This window comes from Zea mays, chromosome 8 (assembly GCF_902167145.1).
Source record: "Zea mays cultivar B73 chromosome 8, Zm-B73-REFERENCE-NAM-5.0, whole genome shotgun sequence".
NCBI lineage: Eukaryota > Viridiplantae > Streptophyta > Magnoliopsida > Poales > Poaceae > Zea > Zea mays.
Window position 1 is genome coordinate 167,418,668 of NC_050103.1, and position 11,152 is coordinate 167,429,819.

Below are 11,152 nucleotides of genomic sequence, written 5' to 3' on the forward strand. Positions count from 1 at the left end.
TTTGCAACAGATCTAATCCAATAATGAAGTTTGGTAGTTTGTACAAGGATATGAAAGAATTCAGATTGGCTATGAGGCAGTATGCGATGAATAATGAGTTTGAGTTAGGAATTGAGTCAAGCTCACCTTTCAGATATCGAGGTTATTGCAAAGGAGGTGATTGTCCATGGAGAATCAATGCAAGGCTACAAAATGTCGGGTCTCCCATTGTCGTTGTGAGTAATGTTTTAGCACACATTGTTTGTATTTTGGATCATGGATGAAATTAGGGAAGCTCACAATGATACCTTTGTTTTGTGCGCAGGTTACAGTTATCGTGGATCGGCACACATGCACTTCTAGTGGTCGTCGTAAAACAACAACACCCACCAGCTCATGGGTTGCATCCCTAGCACTGACAATCCTAACGAAGAAACCACATATGGGAGCAAAAGAATTGCAGAATACCTTGCAAGAGCAGCACAATTGCACAATTTCTTATGATACAGTGTGGAAAGGTAAAGAGAAGGCCCTCAGAGAGTTGTATGGAACATGGGAGGATAGCTTCAAATTACTATCTAGATGGAGAGAAGCTATTTTGGAGGTTATGCCAGACTCAGTGATTGAGTTTGATCTAGTAGTTGAAGATGGAAGACTATATTTCAGCAGATTCTTTTGTGCTTTTGGCCCTTGTCTTGAAGGTTTTCGTGAAGGTTGCAGGCCCTACTTAAGTGTGGATTCCACAGCTCTAAATGGTCGTTGGAATGGTCACCTCCCCTCAGCTACAAGTGTTGATGGACATAATTGGATGTTTCCAGTGGCTTTTGGTTTCTTCGAGTCAGAGACAAAAGATAGTTGGATTTGGTTCATGCAACAACTTCGTAAGGCCATAGGAGACCCTCCTGTTTTAGCCATTTGCTCAGATGGATGCAAAGGACTGACAACAGCAGTAAACGATGTATTTCCAAATGCTGAAAAAGAGAATGCTTTCGCCACCTCATGCAAAACTACATTAAGCACTTCACTGGTTCAGAGCACATGTATCCGACAGCTAGAGCATATAGGAACACCATTTTTGAGCACCACTTCAGTAATGCCAGGGATATACCAAGTGTGAAACAATGGATTGATGAGTGGCACCCTCTTTTATGGTACAAATGTGGTTTCAACACGGCTATAAAGTGTGACTACATAACCAACAACATTGCTGAGGTATTTAACAACTGGATCAAAGACTACAAAGACCTACCAGTTTGCGAACTTGCGGACAAGATCAGATGTTTGGTTATGGATCTCTTTTTTAGAAGGAAAAGGATCGAGGATAAATTGGGTGGTAAAATCCTTCCAATAGTCATCAATTTGTTGAAGGCTAGAACCAGGGGGTTGAGTCATTTGTCTTTACAAAAAGGTGACTACTATCATGCTGAGATACGTGATAACAACAACATTACACGTTGTGAAGGCAGAACATAGACATTGTTCATGTCTCGAATGGCAACACACAGGGAAACCCTGCCAGCACAGCCTAGTGGTCATTATAGCGCAACAAATGCGAGACGTCGGAATGGAGCACTTCGTAGACGACTACTTTTCTGTTGAAAAATTTAAAAACGCTTACACACGAAGGATTGAAAGTGTGGGCGACAAGTCCTTTTGGCCACAAGTGGCCATAGCCGAGGAAGTGAATGCACCTATTGGTAAGAGGAGTGTAGGGCGGCAAAGGAAGAATCGGATGAAAAGTTGCCTAGAAGGTGGTGGTGCAAAGAAGAAACAGTCCATACCTGAGGAGGAAAAGGAGAAGAAGCTTCTCAGAGAAAAAATTAAATGCCCGAACTGTGGCCAACTCGGTCATAGGAAGGCCAGCCCAAAATGCCCTCTTAATGGGACCAAAAAAGGCAAGCCATTTTATTTGAACTGCAGCTAGAAATGCCCTCTTAATGAGCAGTTTTTTTTACTTCAGACTGGTTTTTTTGTGTTTTTCAGGAAAAGGAAACCTCGAAAAAAATAGCACAAAACAATGGTTTCCAAAAAATATGGCCGAAGCATCTCAACAACAGGATGACAACCCACCAGATGACCCCAACAGAACTAAAGTTATGAGTCAAACACAGGTGATGTTGTGCCAGGGAGTTGATGTTGTGCAGCAGGAGTTCCAGGGAGTTGATGTTGGGCACTTAACCCCACCAAGGCTTTTGTTGGACGCCACAACTTCAGTTGGTCATGTTGGGCATTTAACCCCACCAAGGCACAAGAAGAGAGCAGTAGGAAAGAAGTTGACACCGAAGAAGAAAAATGTTTGAAAGTAACTGGATGTGTGAGACTAGCTAAATCTGTATTCCATGAGACTATGTGTATGTGTATGTGTATGTGTGAAACTATGTGCTTTATTGTGGTCTCTATTCGATGAAGAGTTTATGTGGTCAAACTATGGCACATTCAGTTTCTGTTTATGAAGAGTTTCTGTTTTCAGTTTCTGTTTTCAGTTTGTACCTCTTCCATGCATGCATAGCGATGGCACATTCAGTTTGTGATGCATGACACAGGTGCAGTTTTCAGTTTATGAAGACTTTCAGTTTTCAGTTTTCAAGAATATTCAGTCACACGTGCTTGTGATGCATGACAAAATAACACAGGTGGACATACACAACTTCAGAAAAAGCTAACTCTTATGATGCATGGAACAAGCAACTCAGTCGTGCTTAGATAACACAAGTGCACATACACAGGTGCACATACATACAAAGTCATACATACCCAGGTTCACACTAGTTCACTACCAAGTTCAGTTACATAATAAGGTTATTGAAATACTCAAATAACCTTACACGAGCTAACTCTTACACAGATAACACATCCAGTGCCCATTCCACACCACCCATACTACTCTACTTCCTCTGACGATCCCGAATCTCTTCATAATTGACATCATCCAGTGCCCATTCCCCACCACCCATATCTTTATCTTCTGCAAATTGGTTATTGAAATACTCAGATAATGGTGGCGAAGGACCAGCTTCGAGATCTTATAAACGTTGTGCTTCTTCCTCAAGTGACTGAGCAAGCTCATACACGTGCCACATTGCGAAGTTCACTGACACCTCTTTGGTCGTATCTAGCGAATCCATAATCTCGTCTCCGGCCAATTCTTTCAACTCCTTCCCAACTACCTGCATCTTTGCAATGGCGTGGGCGAGGTCACTACGAACCGTTTCAAATCGGGTTAACTGTGAAACCACAAACAATGCCATTGGAATTGAACATAGTACTGCAATAATTTACAAACCACAACCCTAAATTAGGTGGAAGGGAGACATTACCGACACTGAACGAGGTGTCGAGCACTGCTTGAAGACAGATTGGGGCTGCTGCTGGGGAGTAAATTGCATCTATCTGTTGGAGGATTGGGGTTGTTGCTGATGAGTTTGCTGGGTGTAGCACGTACCTGATGTGGTCGCGCAGGTGACGTCCTTGCCGATGGAGTACTCCTTGCCGCTCCCATCGCCTGTAGGCTTGGCGACGATTGACACAGACAATCGACTGAAGGCGGCAGCCACTTCGGCCTCACTGTCGACCTCGACATCGACGTCAACGACCAGACGTTTCTTCCCTCTCGTCGGAGTCACCATCGGAGGAACTACACAACACAGAAAGATTGGTGGTGCCGTGGAATGGAAAGAGGAGTTAGGTTTTCACCGTGCTCGAGTACTCCCCGCGCTCAGGTTAAAGTGGTGAACGAAACAGGGACAAAATTGACTTTTACCATAGCTCATGGAAGGTTACAAAGGGTGTGAGAATAACCGTCCCAATTTGGCGTTGGTGTCTGCTTCATAATACCAAAGTGGCGAAGTGCAGCTGCGGAGTAGTAGATTGTCGAAACCGCGCGACGAGAATGTTACAAAGTCAATTAACTCACACCAGCATCTCCTCACAGAACCACTCGCCAGCTCAACTCAGCTGAAAACAAATACCCCGCCCCTTAGGCGACATGTGCGTCCTACGCAACATGGCGCAGAGGCTCGTCGCCGGCGGTCGACAAGACTGCGCTCGCTCCTCCCGCTGCTGCGTCGGGCCGTTGGCGGCTCGGCGAGTCGGCTTTGCGCGAGTGGGGAGGTGGCTTGACGCGAAGCGGTCTGGCGTTGGGAGGGGTTAGGATATACACAATGGTGTACTCTAAATTTTTCCCTATATGCGACTATTCAGCCACGTCATCAAAATTGTATCCCCTATATTCACTTTTCCCGCAACAGTTTTCTCTAAATTATCCCTCTATACCCCAATCCAACCATAAAATATTATTTTCTATACCTATACATCACTATTTACCAAATTTTTTTCTATTACAAATAACTGCATGCCCAAAATCAAGGGGAAGGGGTCAGCTACCGCTCCCCTAGATCTGTGGAGCGAGAGTGCCTTCCCTAGCACTGTAGCTCATTTGGAGGCCACCGCTGCGGCTCATAGCGTAGAACTGTAGCCGCTACATGCACTACAGTGCTAGGGGAGGGGGCAACGCTGTGCACAGGGCTCCCCTAAATTTCTTCTTTTATATCACTTTTTTGGATCACATCATCAATATTTCATCCCCTATTTTTTCATCTCCCACAGCGGTTCCCCTATATCCCACTACAACCATAAAACATCATTTACTACTCTTACTTTTCATATATTATTAATTTTTCTTCTACTAACAATTAATTGAACAGTATGAGCACAGTGTTTAGAGGGCTTGTCACCACCCTCCACATCTGGCGGAGCACTGTTCGCTAAACATATAAAGGGTTAGGCTGTGCGCAGCGGTAAACGCTAGCCATCCCCCTCCCCTTGCATGCCCGCTGTAGGGGGCACCCCACGGCCGCAGCGGTGCCCCCTACAGCGCCCCCTACGCGTCGGCCCCCTTCTCTCTCCCCCCAGATCTAGCGTGTCACTGTTCATCACCCTAAACACTGTGCTGTGGGTCCACGAGTAATTGTTAGTAGATAAAAAATTGATAGCTGATATAGAAAATGATATTTTATAGTTGTAGTGGGGTATAGGGGAGTATTTAGGGGGAACCGCTGCGGGAGATGAAAAAATAGGGGGAAAAATAGGGGGGAAAGTGATATAGGGGAAAAAATTTAGGGGTAACGGTTGCGGATAGCCTTAGGGATGGGAGCGCATGGTCGCATGTGCTGCAGACGCCTTAGCCTTAGTTAGGGCACTTGGGTGGGCAAGATGTTGGGCTGGCTGGGCCGTATCCTATATACGTATCGGCCCATGTGGCACGTCCTTTGATCCGGTCCCCTGTGCCTTGGCCTCCTGACAGCCTCTCTCTGAAATAGCCTTTCACCAGTTCTAAAGAAAGAGTCGTGCAGGAAATCGAAAGAATTGAGCTCAGTGAACATAGAGACACTTGGAAATATTCTTGAGGAGTGATTTTTCAGTCACCACAAGCTTATAAAGTTTTGGCGGGCCATGCACAAGTTCATGAGGTTTATAAATGGCCGAGGGACTGCTTCTGCCAACCCACAAGTTTTTTTTCTGGTTGCTGATCAAGGATAGACCGAGCACAAGGAATATTCTAAGAAAAAAGAACATGTATTTGGAATATTATAATTGTGTCATATGCAATGTCTTTTTTACGGTGCAGTTTCACAAAGCAGGGTTGGAACATCCTAAACCTGGAACCCCCCTACATAGGAACTTCCCTGAAATGGTTGAGCACTTTAGAAGTAAAGCTACAATCCCAATTCTTCATGATAGCTGGATCCTAATGTGCTGGACAATGTGGAATTCCCCTTCTCTCAAACTTTGTAAATCCTGTCCTTGTTTTTAGTGAATCTTTTCCTGTAGGGCCTCTAGCCCCTCCAGTAAGCATGCTAACAGCATAACTAACAGTTAAAAAGGTATGGTGGAAAAAATCGCATACTGAGTTGCAATTGTGATTTCTACAGCTCTCAATGCTTGCATCGAGAACGAGAACTGAGCACATTGAACATGACAATATAAGTCTGCATAATCCTGACAGTAAGCTGCTACATCAGCACAAAACAAGGTATATAATTTACACTTCAAAAGGAAACATCTTACGCCAACTGCTGCTAGGTCAAAGGATTAAAAAGTTTCAAACACAAAAATTTAAGTACAGAGCAAGCTCCAGCTTCAAGTGCAAACTTATTTAGCATCGCCAGATGGTGGAACTACATGAAGAAGCTCCTGTGGAGTTGAGCCTGGATCCAATTCATAGCACCCCTTGGGAGCATTATGAGCTTCTTCTCCAGTAAGGACATGGAATGGCACTTGGTGTGAAAAACACATCATCTCTTCCCTTGGTATCCTCCAGCTTCTCGTTGCGTTGTGAACAGGCTTAAACACTGACACAAACCCAGGAACCTTCACAATAGGCATCACAGAAATGCCTCTGGAAGGACTGTAGCTGTCAAGAATCTCGACCAGTTCATACTTGTAAATCATATCATCAGCTGTGAATTGATCCCAGTCAGGGGACCAATTCTGGTACAGAGCCCAGATATCACCTTTCTTAGGAAAAATTCTGATAATGCCTCCTGGACCTTTGTCATACTTGACCTTATGTGAGAAGATATTCACTTGGTCAGTATGTTTGGACACATCAAACTTGAACTCACCACAGGTCTTGGAGTATCCACACGAGAGCCAACTGGAGGCTCCGAACTCATTAGAGTCGTTTGCTTTGAGGTGGACCAGTCTAACTTTAAAAGGGCGAGTGGAAATGACTTTTCTGATCAAAGCATAATAGCGAGGCATACCATCTTCTTCATCATACATGGCCCAGACTTGATCATTTTGAAATGAACTTTCAGAATGATCACCAAAACTGGAAAAATCTGCATCAGGAACACTGTAGAAATCTGCATCAGGAACAGGAATTTTGTCAGAGCCTGCATCAGGACATACTTGGTTCAAACAGCCATATCTGGCAGGCATATGGTGCTCTGTTCCCGGAGTAGCACCAGTTACTTCATCTCCCAGTTCCTTCTTGTGTTGCTTGCGGTTTCTCCTCGTGTATACTATGCGCACTTCAGGTACAGGCCATGACTTCAGCTTTTCTTTCAACCCAACCTGTTTACTGCTCTTCTGCCTCTCCTTTTCTTCAGAATCAACCCTTCTGCTAACCAACTCCAAGACATCTTTTTTTGGATCAACTGAACTGCTGCTTTGCTTCATCTCAATTTTATTGACCTCATTTTCTATGTTGCAAACACCTTTTCTGCTGCTTTTCTTACCATTCTGCATCTTTTGTTTCTTTTTCACATTGGCTTTCTTGCTACTGAGCTCCTGCAATTTCTGAGCTTGAAGTTTCCCCTTTTCAATTAGGATGCTACGGACATCTAACTTCATGAGCACTCTGCCAAAGCTGGTCCTTCCAACATCACTAGAAGATTCACAATTAAAATCACCAGAAGACACCTTGTGTTTCTTGGCACCTGATGTTTCAGAGGTTGAGCGAGGCTTTCTTTTTACTGGGAACACCGGTTTGCATCCATCACCATCAGGGTAGGAGGCTGCTGACTGCCAGGTTCCTTGCTTGCCAGCATTGGCGTGTTTTCTCTTTGCAGCTTCATGCTCCCTTGTTGCTGCATTTGCTCGTCTGGCAGAAGAGACTGCATGTGCATGTTTCCTTGCAGCATGCTGCAGAACTTTTGTGCAATTTGCTTCTTCATTAGCGGGTATACTAGCTCCAGCTGCATCATCTTTTCTAATACTATCATGTGTCTGTTGGACCGTATGTTTAGTACTTTTTGCACATGTTGCAGATTTGAACACTGTTGGATCACAATTTTGATTGCCCTGTGACACTCCTGCCTGTACTCCTGGAGCCACCATGCCAGGAACTGTATTGCCACCAATGTTATTATTAGTAGACATAGGCATCGGCTCAGTCGGGTAAATCTGAACACTTGGTGGTCGAACTTCAGCAGCAACAAACACTGCATGACAATTATGACACTTCAGATGGTGGTTGAAGTATTCCCTGGAGTACTGGAAGTTCATAAGACATGACCAGCAGAGTGTCCAGAATGTTTCTATTCCTTCATGGGCGAGGTGGGGCGCCACTTCCCTACGTCTGGCACAGAATCTATCCACACTTGACATAGAGGAGTTGGAATTCTTACGGGCAGTTGCTTTGAAGTTATTCTGATGCACTCCTAGGGCATGCACACGCCTCCTGTGGTCATACACCGTCCTCTTGGCAGTATTGGACAACACATTCCAAGCATCCGAGATGAGATTAAAAGCGGCTTTAGCACAAACAGAGCTATTTTTGTCAGGATGAGTTTGGAAGGCCAACTTCTTGTATTTCTTCTTGATTGCCTCCTCATCAGCCATGGGTGGCACCTCTAAGATCCCATACCAGTCATTTTCCCCTGCAATCTTTGTCTGTGCCCTTACGTGGACATCTAAGGCTACAATCATCTGATCAATGCCCTCAAGCGTCTCAAAAAGAGCCTTTGCTTTGAGGGCAAACTTCTTCGCACCCGTAATGTCATTCTCCCTGAACTTTGTTTCAGCAATATCCTTTGATCGCACCGCGTCATCTCTGTTGCACTCCATATCTGCAGGTAAGGTTTATCAGTCTTGTTTCATCATAAAGCAAGAATGTAACTCGGAAGATGTGGCATGGAACGGAAGTATTGATAACAATGAACCCAATAAATAAGGGAATTCAGAGCAGTGATAAAGCTGTTGCCTTGTGACCAGGGGGCCGCCGATTCGAGCCGTGGAAACAGCCTCTTGCAAATGCAGGAAAAAGGCTGTGTACTATAAACCCAAATGGGTGAGGGTGACCCTTCCCTGGACCCCGCGCAAGCGGGAGCATGCACTGGGTTGCCCAGGGAAGGATTTAACTACTGTATTTCCAATCAAGCACTCAATAGTAGGGGTCATCAAATGTTCAGAACAATGCACATACATAGTTCTCAATAATGTCGAATGCAATATTCGCCGGAACTCCATCTAAGAAATATAACTTGGCTTTCACACTTATCACTTGAATATAACATTCGTGTTTCCATTTAAAACATGGCAGGTTATGTTCCCATTAAAACCAGCACCGATTGTATTCGAACTGCACTACTCATTTCCGGATGCCACAAGGCATTGCAGGAAGATAATCGACTCCCCGAACGCACGACAGAATGAACAGAACAGTAATAATCGCGATTACATTGGAAGGGAAAAGCAAAACGGACTTTCAAACAAAATCAAGGTCCAAACAGACAACATAATGATAAACAATAGTTGGATAGAGCAATCTGGGTTGCGACGAACCGAATCGGGAAGGAGACGAATCTGCTGTGCGGAGGACTCCTAGCATCCGACGGGGAGGTCCTCACCCTGCGCGACGGCGCGACGGTGCACGTGAATAATGCGGACGTCACAGGGAGGGTGCTGGCAATGGACGACCACGGAGTCGCCGAAGGCAAAGGGGAGGACGGGGTGCCGCTCACCTCGTCGGCGACGAGCCGAGAGGAGGCACTAGCGAGGACCGCCCGCGTCGCGGGGCGCCGCGAGAGCTTCGAGGGGAGATCGATTTCCCCCCAGCTCCTGACGGGTTGTGGGGTAGGATATGGGCAAACTAGGGATCCAGGGTCCTCCCAACTCTACTTGAAAAAAAGGTTTACAAGGAGACACGGTAATTATATATGACATGGTTTACTTAATTAGGGAAAAATATATCAGGCGATCGAGAAAAAAACATGTTAAATAGTTGTTTTTTCACTAATTAGTTGGTAGAAATTTTTTTGGGAGACTAATCTCAACAATCACTTTGGGAGTCCATGACATGGTTTTTCTAGTTAAATAATCTAGACAATCACTATATAACTAATTTGGGGAAAAATATAGACAAATCACTATGGGAGTCGATGAGCCCATATGTGAATGTAGAAAAACATAACCCACAGTGCATTTCAATTTTTGAGTGATATAGTTGGTTTTCTAGAATCTTTGTCGTGCAACGTTACGATACATATTATATTAACTCGGAACTAACTACTTCATATAACTATGTCATAACGTATGGATTTGTGAACCAAGTTACATGCTTCCTTTGCCTTTTTTGTGTGTGAGTTTGGCCAAGCACACAACATTCCTTGAACAAATGGTGAGACACCAAATAAGTTCAACTTGCGATCGTTCACCATTTTCATGGTGCCATTTACATATTCATGGGCTACCCAGCATAATATGTAGAATTATGCATGTTCCCATTTACAATACCATGCCATGCCATATACGGTATTTAGCTCAAACCATTTGAAAATATTACATCACGCATATTTTATGTAGCACTCTCACTTGTTAATACATTTACTTTATGTTGTCATTTTTAGTATAACTATTTGTACCTTTAATTCTTATTGGAGCACAATGTGCACCTTAGATAACTCGCTTTTAGTGATACCCATCTTGGTCAGCTAATCTCATTCTTCGTGTTACATTTTTTATCATACGGGTTCATATGCTGAAGTAGGTGTCTCAGCATAGCTAACTTTACATTTGACATATTTGTGTTTGTTGTAACTTGTGGCGGCCTCCATTTCTGCGCAACATGCATATTGTGAGCAATCATCGATCCTATAGTTGTTGACATGGGCAAGTTGACGTGCTTCACCATCAGCTGCATAATCTAATTATATCTCTAGACAGTATATATTAGTCTACTTTGTTGATTCGATTTGTGTTTGTGTTGTAATTCATCTCTCTTTGTAAACCGCGTGACAACCATTGTAGATGTCATGTGAGAACTTCCTAACATTGTACAACTAGACAAGTCCTTGTATCATAATGAGACCCTACCATCCTACCGAGATGGCCTCGACCTCCTTGCGACCTTAATTATATCTCACGACTTCATTAAGTCCTTAATGTTGTCGATGAAATGAATGAAAAGGATATCATGCATTGCTAGCTTCTTGATCTTATAATGTCATATCATAACCTTACAAACAATTAAGGCTTCTTGTTAAGATGATATGGATGACTATAGTATCAAAAAGTAGGAATTTACATGTTGTCGTCATGCTAATCACATGATTTTTTGCATAGAGGTAGGGGATGCCATACATGAACCATCGATTGAATCTGGTAATGTTTTGCCCTAAATTGTATTGGTTCCTTTATGGAAACAAGTTATATTTTTCAATAGGTGTGC

The 11,152-nt window shown here is 43.9% G+C and overlaps 1 protein-coding gene across 1 annotated transcript; it reads right to left on the reverse strand.

Moving 5' to 3' along the window:
• Positions 1 to 5,869: 5,869 nt before the first annotated feature.
• On the reverse strand, positions 5,870 to 9,613 carry LOC103636345 (DNAJ heat shock N-terminal domain-containing protein). The gene is made up of 3 exons (XM_008658705.3): positions 9,447 to 9,613; positions 9,268 to 9,333; positions 5,870 to 8,552 (listed from the first exon to the last, which is right to left on the reverse strand). Exons 2-3 carry the CDS (start codon positions 9,311 to 9,313, stop codon positions 6,130 to 6,132), a joined length of 2,469 nt encoding a protein of 822 aa, XP_008656927.1. The 5' UTR covers positions 9,314 to 9,333; positions 9,447 to 9,613; the 3' UTR covers positions 5,870 to 6,129.
• Positions 9,614 to 11,152: the final 1,539 nt, after the last annotated feature.

Bases quoted from the DNA above. Each gene is read 5' to 3' on its own strand.
- LOC103636345 (XM_008658705.3), bottom strand. From the start codon at position 9,313: ATGCTAGGAGTCCTCCGCACAGCAGATTCGTCTCCTTCCCGATTCG. The intron at 8,553-9,267 runs GTTCGTCGCAAC...CCTTACCTGCAG, and splicing joins TTCGTCTCCTTCCCGATTCG to ATATGGAGTGCAACAGAGAT.